Source organism: Strigops habroptila, chromosome 8, assembly GCF_004027225.2.
Source record: "Strigops habroptila isolate Jane chromosome 8, bStrHab1.2.pri, whole genome shotgun sequence".
Classification (NCBI taxonomy): domain Eukaryota; kingdom Metazoa; phylum Chordata; class Aves; order Psittaciformes; family Psittacidae; genus Strigops; species Strigops habroptila.
Window position 1 is genome coordinate 41330312 of NC_044284.2, and position 13295 is coordinate 41343606.

At 40.0% G+C, this 13295-nt stretch overlaps 1 protein-coding gene across 7 annotated transcripts in view; it reads left to right on the forward strand.

Annotated features, from left to right (window-relative positions):
- CEP350 (centrosomal protein 350) overlaps positions 1-13295 on the forward strand; it is a 72380-nt gene continuing 59085 nt past the window's right edge. For all 7 annotated transcript variants that reach the window (XM_030495443.1, XM_030495445.1, XM_032920106.1 and 4 more), the window contains exons 1-5: positions 1-184; positions 9365-9450; positions 11040-11083; positions 12010-12124; positions 12872-13004. In XM_030495443.1, coding sequence (XP_030351303.1) covers positions 9375-9450; positions 11040-11083; positions 12010-12124; positions 12872-13004 — 368 coding nt within the window. In that variant the 5' untranslated portion in view covers positions 1-184; positions 9365-9374. The remainder of the gene's footprint in view (positions 185-9364; positions 9451-11039; positions 11084-12009; positions 12125-12871; positions 13005-13295) is intronic.

The window sequence follows — 13295 nt, forward strand, 5'->3', positions numbered from 1 at the left end:
GTCAGTCGTTGGCCGGTAATGGCGGCGGGCTGGCGCCGCTGACGGGGCTGCGCGCCGGCGGGCAGCGGAGCCAAGCTCAGGGCACCGCCAGCTCTCGCCGCCCTTCTCTCTTCTTCTTCTGCGGGATGTACCGGGACCTGCTCCTGGGGCAGCGGGCGTCGATCGCCGCCGCCGCCGCGACCAGGTAAGGAGGCGCCGGGAGCGGCCCGTGCCGCCGCCCCAGGCCGCGCTCGGCCCGGCGCCGCTGGCGGCTGCTGTCCCGCTAGGGGCCGGGACACCGAGCGAGGTGGAGCTGGGGCGGGGCCGGCGGCGGGGGCCGGGTTCGGCAGCTCGCGGGGCTCGGCGGGACCGGGTTGCCGGCTGTCATTTGGGTCGGTCTTCGCTGGTGCTGCCGCCGGGCCCCGACGGCCTCTGCCGTACTCGTCTTACCCGTTAAGTCTCTCATTTCCTTCGCTTAGTTTTAATTTGTTTTCTGCTGCTTATTGTATCGGGGTAGCGGAGGAGGGGAGAGGGCAGGGGAGCTCTAGTTTCTCTGTTGTCTTTTTGCCTTGTATGGGGAAGCCGTCGAAACGGGGTGTTTTTGCGAAGCCGTGCTGGCTCCGGCCCTCTGTCCGCCTCCCGAGCGGCTCCCCAGCCCGGCCGGCGCCGCTGCCCTCGGAAACCGGCCCGCCGTGCTGGTCAGGCTTGCGACGGTGCTTTTAAAGTTTAAATGCACACTCTGCTAGGGCCTGTGCTGTGTGTGGGCTTCCGGCTCTGGCTCTGGGGCTTCCCGGGCTGGGGAAGAGGACCGGGATCGCTTGGTGTCTGCCCGCTGAAAGTGCTTCTTACATCCCTGGGTAACATCTGCCCCAAGTGTTTTCCGACTTCATTGGTGCCATTCATTGTGGCTGTTGTTGGCATAGAGGTTTTTATACTAGTGTGACTGTGGCTTTTCTTTTGTGCATGCAGTTTTCCATGATACAGTGCCTGCTGTTGATGTAGTTTTTCTGGAATCCTTTTCTGCCTTTGGATATAAGCTGTATCTCATCAACCAAGCATCTCCTGGCTCATGGTGTCATATGTGTATGTAGAGGTTTATGTCAAATAGCTTCACTGTGTAAACGAATGATCCAGTGTCTTGTAATTGAAAATTTATTACTTCGCTGGTCAGTTCTGTATTTTTGTCATCTTAAGCTGCTTCACAGCACTACAGAGTCTACAGCCTGGAAAACTCATTCAAGAGTCTACAGTGACCAAAAGTGTTGTACTTGTGGGACAAACGCATGTGGAGCTGTAGGCGGTTTGGCGCCTGTTTGTTGTTTTGCACGTGAGCTCAAAATGTTCTGTCAGGCTGTCTGCAGGGGCAGGTGAAGTCATGTGAACTGCTTGCTCTTTTGTACAGTTCTGGTTGCTACAACAGTCTCATTAGGTAATGCTTTAGATAATTAAATGCAACTGAGGGTGTGGCCACGCGAATGCTGTAAACTGTTGAAGGCTTTAGTTTCTATGAGTGACGCTACCTTAAACAAAGGTATGCTGCATCCACTGAATAGAGCAACTTAATTTATGTAGTAATGACACATTTCTACAAGGGGCCAGGGTACCGTGGAAAATCATATTGCTGACTGGTGTAGATCTTCTGGTAGACTGCCTAGGCTAGGTGTGGCGGTAACTGAAAGAACGCGATTTTAAAGCTATAAAATGTTTTGTTTTCATGGGTTTGTTTTACTAAGCTTACCAAGCTTTGGTGCATAGCTTAAGTTTGCCACAGTAACACTGGGAAGACTTTACAGATGTAACCGTCCCAGTGTGGATGGTGTCTTTCGTGTCTTGAAGTAACTTTATCAGCAGTTTGTGCCACCGTAGTAAAAGCATCGCTTAAATGTAGTAATTCTACGGTTTAGATTCTCCTACATCTACCCCAAAGGTTTTGGTGTCTTGGGTACAATGAACTTTATGCATCTCCTTGCACCACTTTACCAGCCATACTGCTGATTTCTGCTAAGAAAGTTATGTTGTATGAGACACACCCGTGGATAAAGTCACTAGTGTGATCAGTCTCATTGACTTCAGTGTGCCCAGATGAGACTGTAGTCCTATTAATGTCTTTAAAGCTAGGCATGTGTTTGAAGTCAGGAGTGTTAGTGCGCATAGCACTAGATCTATTTTATATTATTTTGTCTGTGGCAGTTGGGTGAAGCTACACAGCATAACGTGAGCAAGCATGATGTTCTACTGTTGCTTCTCTTCCCCCACTTTGGCAGTTCTGCCATTGCCCGTGCAGCAACTTGATTCCATTTGATAATCTGATAGAAAACTGAGCCAACAAAGGAGGAAAAGGTGAATAATTTTCTGCTGGGTTAGTGAGTTGAACTGGCTTGTGGTACAGTCAGATGAGCACTGCATCTGTCACAAAGGAGTGGCAAGATTGCTAGGGAAGGTAGGGAGGAATATATGCATTCCTTCCTCAGTGTCGACTTGCTATATCTGCTCAAGTCTGCCTTGGAAATGAACATCAGGAGTGTGACTTTTTGTCAGTACAGCAGCACTGTTTGAACTGTGCTGCTGATATACTTAAACTAATATAATTCACGCTATTCAAACCAATATAAGTTGTGGTAATATGAGACAGGTATAGTGGCATAATAATGATAATAGAAGGGTTTTGGTAGCTGAGTGCAGAGAGAAAACTTTCCTACTACAGTTAATATATTAGGCATGTGGCTGCATCAGAATGTCTGAGTGTAATATTTATCCATAGGTGTAAGTGCTTGGAAGATACATGTGTATCATTGTGCTAATGATATAATAGCCTTTAATGGACTACTCGATTGAGAATAAAATTACTTGTATGCGTAAGTCTGAAACCTTTGCCAATATACTGGAGAAAGAAGAGAGCAAATAAATTAACTAATCAATTATACTGGGTCAATTGAAGCTTCCTGAAAGCTAACAGAAATTCTGTCTGTGTTTTAGCTTCATAAGAACACTCCTCACTGATTGCAGAATTTCACACTAAGTCTGATCCATGGCGAAAGAGCGTAAAAGTTTAAAGAACAGTTACATTTTTCTCCAATATTTTCCAGTCATGTTAACATGATGTGTCATGTTTGCTAATAGCAAAATACATCATGTGGAATTGTCTGAAACAGGAAAGTTTGGATTTAGGGTTTGGGCACTTTCTTGTGGGATGCTTTTAATGGGATGGAATTATTCAAACTTGAGAAAATGTTACTGCTATTTTTAGCTAGTTCAAGAAAAAGTCTTCTCAGCAGAGTCCTGGTATCAGTCTTTATAATGCCACATCAGAGACAGAGCTGGTGGTCACTGTTCAGCTTGTCACAGGGTTTGGTTTGGTTTTCTTTTTGATGTCTCCTGTTGTTACTGAGACATTTTTCAGACACTGCTTCTGAATGCGGTTTCAAAGCAAAGGCATCAAACTTGAGAAAGTGGCATTTGAAACAAATTCCTTGAAGTTTTCATGCACTTTGTTCTGTTTTGAAAGAAAATAGTGACCAGTCTGCAGTTGACAGCTGCAAATGAAGTTGCTGCTGTGGTCATAGGTCCTTGGCATTGTTCAGCATTTGAAAGCTGTTGTCTTAGACTCTCAAAATTGGCAGATCTGGTTCTTGTACTTGGCTGGGAGGTTTGCCCGTAACTTCTAAGAATCATAGAATCATAAAATTGCTCACAGTGGAGTGTTCTTTGCGAGATGAGAATTTGAGCTTATTCTGCTGAATGGATTTATTATGGACTGCAAGAATTGAAATCTTCTGATGTGTGATTTCTAGTAACTGGAGGTGGAACGAGTGAACTTTTGTTTTGAAGGCCAAGGAAACAAATGCAGGAGTATTTTGTTTGTTCCTGAAACTAAGGTGTGTTGCCTATTTTCTGTCATAAATGCAAAGATCTTTGAAGTCAAAAGAAAATACAGAACTTCTGAATGGATAGGCAAACCCTTGTATGCATCTGCTTAATAAATGGGTGCATTCTCTGTGCCTTTGTACTCTCTTCACGAACAATGAATCAAGTTAAACTAGCTGTCACAACATTCATTTCAATAGATTTCCTCAAAGTACCTTCTAGCATGTGATGCAGCAGAGCAAGACGTTCAATGCTTTTTACTTTCAGTAAAACAGCTAATCCACCTTTTTAGTGGCTTTTTTTCATCACTTTTACATCACTTGTGATGAAGCAGAGACACTTTTGCAAGATGCCATGACTTCTCGTAGCAGAAAGGCATTGTAAATGTCCATTCTGAGCATACAGTGGGAGAGAATCAGATTGAGAAATGTTTCATTTATAGAACAAACTTCACTATAGTGTATATCCAAATTTAGTTTCTGACTGATGCCAGGGATTTCATCTTAGAGCTCATGAAACGTTCATATTTTTCAACTATATTTTCTGACATTTGATGGATGTATGACTGCGGATGTCATTTATCTTTCTGGTTAACAGTTAGATGTGGTGACATGTGCTTTGAAATTCTTTCCTGCTTTTCTGTCTGCAAGTGTGTGGCGTATCATGGTTGCTCTCTTATTTTTTTCTTATTTTTTTCTTTTTTTTCTACCTTAATATCCCTAAAAACTTTTTTACTTTTTTCTAGCTTAAGACATATCAAAATTTATCAGTACATTTATTTTACTTTTGAGGCTTTTTTAGTGTAATTATTATTTTCCAAAGTCATAATGATTGAAATGTGAGGAGTTCTGGTATATTTACTGTTTGCATTACAAGACAAAACACTGAATGTTATCTAAAGCTTTACTCATCCAGAGCAGCTAACATTCGCAAGCTCCTTGGACATTGTTGGTATTTGTTACTTCTAGCTTTTTCTTGCATCAGCTTTACATAATTGTGTCCATTGTAATTACATGCAGCCTTGCTCTTGGGATGCAGTGCAGTCTGAACCAGTAGAATATTTCTAAGGCAAGTATTTCTAGCAGCCAGTCAGATTAAATACCAGCAAAACTATCTATAAAGGCACTCTGAATAGTTTGATCCCACTGACTCTTTATCTCTGCACCCCTTAAAAATCATAAGAAGAAAAATCCCCAGCTTTGTAGCAGAAATAATTTTAGAGGAACAAAGCGAAGATTATGGACTCAAGATAATATGGTGGAGAAGTGTTAAGATGAAGTTTGGGTCCATGAAGTGTTACGCAGTTGGAGTTGTACTTGGATTTTGAACATTAACTCCCTTTCAGAACTTTTGTCCCCCAAATACGTTTAATTTGGAGGCTTATTATATAAATGAGTATTGAAAGAAGGTGGGGGGAGGACCCGCCTGGTTCTGCAGAGTCGGCTATAGGTGCTGGAGATGTGGCATTTGTTTTGACAAATGCGTCATGATTTGTTTGTTGCACTGGAACTTGTCCTCAGTCCTGAGGAAGGTCAGTAAATTATCTGCATCTTGCTTTGAGAGGCAAAGTTTTCTCAAAATATCTTGAGCTCCCCCCCCCCCCCCAAAAAAAAGAGGTATGACTTTTGTATCAAAAAAACATTTTAAAAGCCCATAAACATATATGTGTGTGTGTGTGTATATATGAAAGTCTTAGAACAATGTATTATGGATATTTTTAGCTCTCTTTTAAATGGGATAATGGAATTCGGTAAAAGCTTGAATTCCAGAAAAATGAGTAGGTAAAGGTATTTCTATTCCACACTCAAGCATATAATCATAAACTGCATTCTGTGGTATTTGAGGAGACATGGAAAGTGTTTCTGGGATCTTTACATAGAAATTCCATCACTTTCTGTGGGGTGGCTCAGAAAAATAGTTTGCTTGACCCAGTCTGATTGTGTCTGTTCACCTACGTATGTCTGTTACTGCCAGTAACGCAGAAGTGTAGCAGCACAGACAGGCGCTCCAGAGGGTCTTTAAGGATTCAGAAGTCAACTTTCAATTATTTGTACATAGAAACTTATAATATTTTTATAAACAGGGAAAAAACCATCCCTATAACCTTTTATATGTCTCTGTGTCTATCTCCCCATGGACAAGTTGTCTGCGCAGTGCGAGGCATAGGTGCAGTGGGACACACTGGAGCAGGGTGTGTAGGCTCTGGCTTCTGTGTTGTCCTTGAGCTCCAGTGGTATCTCCACTGGTAAGAAGGCGGTGATGGGAATTGTTCTTGTTTTCTCCAGTCCCACTCACTCTCCTTTAGGTAAAGGCAGTAGCAGCTTCAACCATTTGCTTTTGAGGAACGCTACAGATTATGACATGCCACAGTATCTAGTATAGGACTGGGACTGATCTGGCTGTTCCCCAATGTTTCCATCCTTCTCATTCTGCTTGCAGGGAGATTGTAGTTTATGTTACGACATAGCTAAAACTAGTAAAGCAAAAGAACCCAAAAAAGCTACTTCTAGTCTTTACCAGATTACCAGTCCACTTTGCTTTATCACATAATCCCATAGACTTTCTGCCTGAATAAGGCAAGAAAGACCAAGGCATAAAGAAATGAAAAGATGGCTTCTTTTATTGGCACTGCTGCCTTAGTGTAGCTCAAACTGTGTGAAGTGCTGGCCCCTGTACCGTATACCCAGTTTGTAGCAAAACCCACTACTTTGGGGATTAAACAGTTAAGGGTATCACATAGAAGTCAATAATTTGTTGCTTTCCCTACTTCTCACAAAGCTTCATGTTTTCTTTTGTGGTATCCCTTTCATTTGGTATCCCTTCTGTTTTTATAGGAAATGAAGTCTTGAGGAATACTGTTCCCTTTGCATACTGGGGTTTTTTTGCATAACCACTAAATGTCAATGAAAACAGTGGGTGATCTCTTGCTCACATTCTCTGCCTTCTTTGCATCTGTATGATTCAGCTTCCTCCTGTTTCCTTGCTTCAGTGCTGTGCCATGACTTCTGAGTTTCCTCTTTCCTTTTCTTACAGAGGCTGTGCTACTAAGAAAAAAAATCATACTGAGGATACTTGGAAAAACTTTACAATTGGACCGATGTACCAGTTTCTTTTCTTCCTTTTTGCCGCTTTCTATGCCAGTTCTTGGAAAATTCATTCCATTTCTCTCCTTCGTGTCTTTCTCCATTCTTTTTTTATATCCTGCTTGTCTCACCACTTTTCTTTCTCTTCTTAGCAGCCCTGTTTTTCATGTCTTCACATTTTTGTGTACCTTTGCTAAGCATATTCTACCTTCCTATCTCCCATTCCTTTTAAAATGCTGTCCTCTTAACTAAGTTGACTTAGTTATTTTATCTGTTGTACCTTCAATACCATCCTTGGTATGCTTATTAGTAAATGTAGTACTAGTTTCTCATCTTTTTTATTTGGCAGTGGTTTTCTCTTTGTTTCCTTTTCCTCCTCTCTGGTGTCTTATGTGCTTTCTGATGTGTCAGTTCTCTTCCATGTCTTCCCATAGGAATGGTGTTTGTAGAAAGGAGTGGTGTCATGTCCTGTGTCTAGTACCTGACTAAGTTCTCCTGCCTATACCAGTAATTCTGATGATACGAATAAATTTCAAGCAATAACATGAAGAGTAATACTTAATCCCTTAAGAAATGGTTGCTTTTCTGGAAGTTCTCTTAAGCTAAATTTACATATCGAGTAGGTTTTGTTATGTTTGTGTTTGGGCAAGAAGCATAATGGTATGTTACGACATTTTCAGTGGCTCTCAAAATTGGTTCTTTATAAAAAAATTCCCCATTTTTTTTAATATTTGTTTTTCTACATTTCTAGCACAACAGCTCTTTGCTCCAGTGATGGAGATCAATTAGGTGATTTCCAGGGCAGGGCAGTGTTATGATTTACAGCATGAATGATGTGAGGCACAAAGCTGCGTTTGTGCACGAATGAGCTCTGCAGCACCTGTCCTAGAAGCAGAATCTTCTAACCACTTGGCTCACTGCCCGTAACTAGATACTTAGAAAACAAAACACCCCCTACTTCTTTCTACTTCTGTGTTATTGTGGATGTCACTGTGTGTATGTGTATTTTTCTGTACCTATATATTTAAGCTCACTTACCTTTTCCACAGTCTTTTGAACATTTATTTAGATTCTTTAAAGAAAGTCACAACTAAAGGTCTTTTGAAGACCTGTGCTGTTGTTATTGATAGTCTTGGAGCATAACAAAAGTTTTGTGGAGTAAGCTGCTGGCCTAAATACAAGCTGTATAACTGAATGTGAGGACCAAGCTTCACTGCTGGTCACTGTGAGTGTCCTTGAAACCATATATGATAAAAATCCTTATCACAAAATATACAGGCAATGATCTGTTTCAGTAAGTGTACATAGTGTTAATTTTGTGGGATGTTTGATCACTTTTTATCAGAAGAATGACCTGTATATTTGAATGCCCTTTTTATGTGGCACACTATGTAGGGAAGTGAAAGTAAAAGGAAGTTTCAGAAATGAAGAGAAGAGAGAGGAAAATGTGCCTTTATGACTCTTTCAGAAGTCTAGAACTTCCTGTGTGAAATAATGGTCACCTAATTTTTTCTTTTCCGTAGTGGAAACCTCAGTCTGTTATGAAGACAGCTCAGTAAGCACATGCCACCCCACAGGAGGTCCTTGGTGAGAGGGTAGTGACAGTACTTGCTAATCAGAGTTCTTGTTGGCTCTATGAACCCCTCTTAGGTTTCTTATACTTACTATTTTTCTTATATAGCACTTCTTTCAAGTCTGTTACAACTTTGTGTGCGACAGCCCATCCTTTGCAGTGAAACTAATGAGAAATAATTAGTTGCATAAATTACCTGCCTTTTCTTTTTAAAATTACCTTTCCTGATTGCGTAGTTTTTATGTTTTCTCCTTCATAAAAAAATTCCTTTGGTGATAGTGGCTGCCTGGTTTGTTACTCAGAGTTCACGCTCTTTTAGATTGCCTCTGAAGTTCACAGGAAAACCGTGGCAGCTCCATGTCTTGTCTTTTTTTCCTGGCTGTAGTGTCCTGCTGCGCAATTCTCTTCTGCCTGTTCCTTTAACAGATAGAGATGACACATTCATCTGTTATTGGCAGAATTGGGTATTTTGTAGGTTCAATCCATATAGTGCTGTCTTTGTTACTCCTCCATGTGCAGTATTTCAGAATGGTCATCTTCAGACTTACTGGAATACTTATTACTGTGATCTAAATTGCATGACCTCTGGGTTTCCTTTTATCAAGTTCACTCTTCTTTGCAATATACAAGAACAAGGCAAAACCCTCGTTATCCACAGAATTACATGGTTTCTGAAAAAGTGCAAGCTGTAAACTCATTTGTGATTTCATGCTAATAATTCTGGTGTTGTTCGTGATCTGAGTTTGAAACCATATGAGGTGAAAATTCATCATAGTGATCAAGGTTATGTTCTCTTTAGCATAAGATACATTTGTTCTTGCTTTATACCTCTGATTCTTGCATAACTTTTTTTTTTTTTTTGTAGATAAATTGACATGATGTGGAGCAACAAGTCAAAAGAGGTGCCTCTACAAAATCTGAGGCATAACCAAACCAAGGATTCTGCCAGAGGTAGAGATTTTCTCTGTTTTATTGCCTTGTTTTGGAAGATGTTCTATCATAAAAAACATGTTGTTTGAAACTTTGGGGAGTTCTTATAGAAAGTATTCTCTTGTCTCAATTTGGAAGCAAAGACCATGTGTTATATGGCTTCCTTTTTGCAGAGATAGTAGTTTCATATTCTGATCAGCAGAGTTATTTGCTGATCTGCATTAGGAATTGCCAGGCTATCATATGGTTGCCAAGATGGCACAGAGACAGATTTTTTTTTTTTTAGTACTGTAGAGGAGGAGCAGTGCAGGAACAGAAACTGAACCGTGGGCTCTTGAAAGAAGTGAAGAAGAGGCTGAGAGGCAGTAGCTTTTAACTCTTGCTCAGTTCCAAAGTGGTGAAGAGCTAGGGACACTTGAGTAGCAGCAGTACATCTCAACTAGGATGACTGTTTGCTTTCTACTGTCATGTAATTACAGTACATCCCTGGGAGGAAGAAAGCTCTAGTCTGTAGAGCTCTGAGTTGCATGTTAAGTCTGTGGTTCAAGATTAGTCTTACAATCTCCACTATGACAAAACTGGACTCCAGAAGCTATTTTGAAAGTAGAGGCAGATTATTATTTTTTCTGTAAGAAGACATTATTGCTGATTGTTTTCTGTGATATGCTCAGTTTCTGTTAAAATTATGTACTTTGTGAAACTGAGGTGTTCTATAGACATGAAGCACCATCTCTCGAAGTCAGAGTGAAGTTGTTTCTATGCTACTTCCTTACAGCAGCACAAAGGAAGAGGGTTATCTTACCTGAAATTAAATTGGCAGCTTTTCAACTCTAAGGAAAATATTTATTTATTTATTTATTTAAAAACCCACTCTGACCCTACTACTCTTCATGGTTCTGACACACATTAAGGTTTTGGATATTGTGTTGTGTAAACCATTACATTAGAAGAAAACCATGAGAATCCAAAAGAAGAGAGGAACTGAAAAAGTAAATACTTTTAGAGGAAAATACTACTGTATCCTACTGACCTAGTTTGTGCAAAGAGCAAGTGCTATCTGTTTAGATTAAAAGTCTGAAGTTGATTAGTGCCTCCTGCTTGTTCCTTGCAAACATTGCTTCTACTTTGTTTGTAGGGTGTACAGTTCAAAATTCACATGTTCAAAGCTTGTTGTTGAGTAGAGTCTTTCAGTGATGATGTATGCATGCTTAATTTACTGAAGAAGAAAACGGAAGGGAAAAAAGGTAGTTAAACTATAGTGTAATGGAAAAATGCAAGATATTTGCATTGGTGTAGATAACCAGTTTTTATTTTGTCTTCTAAATAACTTCTATAATGTGTGGTAGATTCGATTTCAAGTGTAATAATACATTCAACCTAACGTAGTGAACTCATTAACATTACATACTCATTTTACATTACATACTTTATTGCTCTGGTAAGATGAGTCTTGACTGATAACAGCCTCTCATAGAGGAGATTGACAGGCTGGAATTGAGTCATTAAAAGAATTTGATTAGTGAGCCCATGAAAATTGTTTTGAAGCAACATTTTATTCATCGTTTCCATGTACTAATGTATTTCTTTCTTTTTCTTTCCTGCTCTGTAAGATCTAACTGCAGCATGGACTACTTTTTCTCAGACTAAGGCTGCTGTAAGTACTGATTTTCTTTTGTGCCTTTTTTTTTTCTTTGTTCTTACTCCTTTTCAAATCAGTTAATGGCTACAAAACTTTTAACTAAGGTATTGTTTTGTTCAGTGATTGTTAAACAGTTTAAAATAAGGCAAGCAGTTGGAGTACATGCATGTTGGCCATTGTTGTATCTTGGAAACAGTTTTCCATGTGCAGCAGAAGAAATGTTTGCCACAGCAAGCTCAGTCTTGAGTGTAGTAACACATGCTGAGTCTTGAGTTTAGTATTACCTTTCGATTTAAGAAAGTGGTGACTTCTGAAAACTTGGAAAAAATAGCTCTCCCCTGCTTACTGGTCAGAAACTGGGACAACACCAGTGTATTACATTTCCCATCTTTGAGCATTGGAATTGCTGTCTTTCTGCGAGAACTTAACTAGTTTCTGAAACCTGGCTTCAGTGAAGCCAGACAGCTTGGTTTTTCATGGAATTCAGCTCTTTCACGTAGCCTTGTCCCTCTCTCTTTTTTAATAGCTTAGCATCTGTGTGGGGTTTTACATGTGGAATCTTGTATCATGCTTGATTTTGAAAAGAATATTACAGAATTTTTTCCAAGTGAGATTAATATTTCATTCAGGCCAAGCATAAGACTCTGCATGGCATGTTATTATTGATTTTTTAATTTTAATTTTTTCACAACAGCCTAGTTATGGAAACAAAAATATGCAACAAGACCTAATTTAGATAATCCTTTTAAACAAAACTTAATAATCTGATGTAGTTTCTGGCCATAAGGCTGTGCAGTTTTGCAGTATCAGCCGTGTGAAGTTGCTTTTGCCTGTGGCTTTATTCTTTATGAAAATGAGGAAAAATTTGTCACATTAGAGGAATAAAACCCTGTAGCCTAAAACCTGAAAACATTCAAATTTGCATTATCTTCACATTCTAGCTACGTCATATAGAGAACAAATTGGAAATAGCTCCCACCAGCACGGCTGTATTTGATTCTGTCATGGATGCCAAGAAGCCCTCTGCTAGTGCTAGCAGGAAAATAAGCAGAAAAGGTATGTGTTATTGAGGACATAGTGTGTAAGGCCGGGTAAAGCTACTGTGATCTGGGAAAACTGGATTTCTCCTCCCTGCCCTCACATTGTTTCCTGCTAATGATCTTTATTCATGAAACTAATTGCCCAGGAGAAACTAATGTTTTCTTCCCTTAGCTTAGGAAGGAAAGTGTGCTATCAGTCACTTGGTTACAGGGAGGGACAGGACTTTCCCATGTTGTGAGTGAGCAGTGTTTATCCCATTCTCGTACCATGAGTTCTGGGGGGTGTTGGGTAACGATTGTTTACACTGGACTAGCTGTTTCTATTTTTTAGTGTCTGTCAACTGTTACACCCTGATAGAATGATAAATCTCATGCTCCCTTGATTTCATTTAAGGAAAGCATTTGCTTATAAGAAATAAGCCCTCATTTTAAATACTATTTAGAGCATTCTGGTAGTGTGCTGGTGGAGAAGGACAGACAGGTCGACCTCTAGTGGCAACACAGTTAGCTTTCACAAATTTAATTACTTATAATTGATGTTTAAACATTATTATCTATCTTTAAATATGATCATTGTTTCAAGTACTTACCACCTTGCTCCTAGTTGTTGAAATCAGCTTGTTGAAAAAGAGAGGGAGTACTTTAAATGCTATTTTGGAGTGCTGCTCAAACCTAAGAAAAACTGTGGTTTTAATTTTTCGCCCAAGAGTTTTCTCATTCTGGAGAGATAGGTACATAAAGAATTCTTTGGTTTCTGCTTCAGCTTCGCGGTCCTCCAGCCAAAATAAGTCAAGTAAGGAGAAGGCCTCACGCAGCCCTCTTCGAGCGACCACTCTTGAAAGCAACGTGAAAAAAAGCAATCATGTAGAATTTCGTGAACCACTGGCTTCATACAGGTTAGTGCTGAGACAGTTGACTATTAAAGAAAAATATGCTAAGATCAGAATTAAGCTAATAGTGATGTTTTTGACAGCTCCTCAAAAAATGGTTTGCTTCCTCCCCTCACCCACCCACATGACCGGCATTTGGTGTTGGACAAAAATGCCTTCCTTAAAAAAAAAATTAAAAAAAAAAATACAAATTTATTTATCATTCAGTGAACATGAGTTTAAAGCCAGATGTCTTGAGATGGAGCCAGATCATCAAATTGATGTAGCTGTGGCCTCAGTGGCCTGATAAGTTTGATT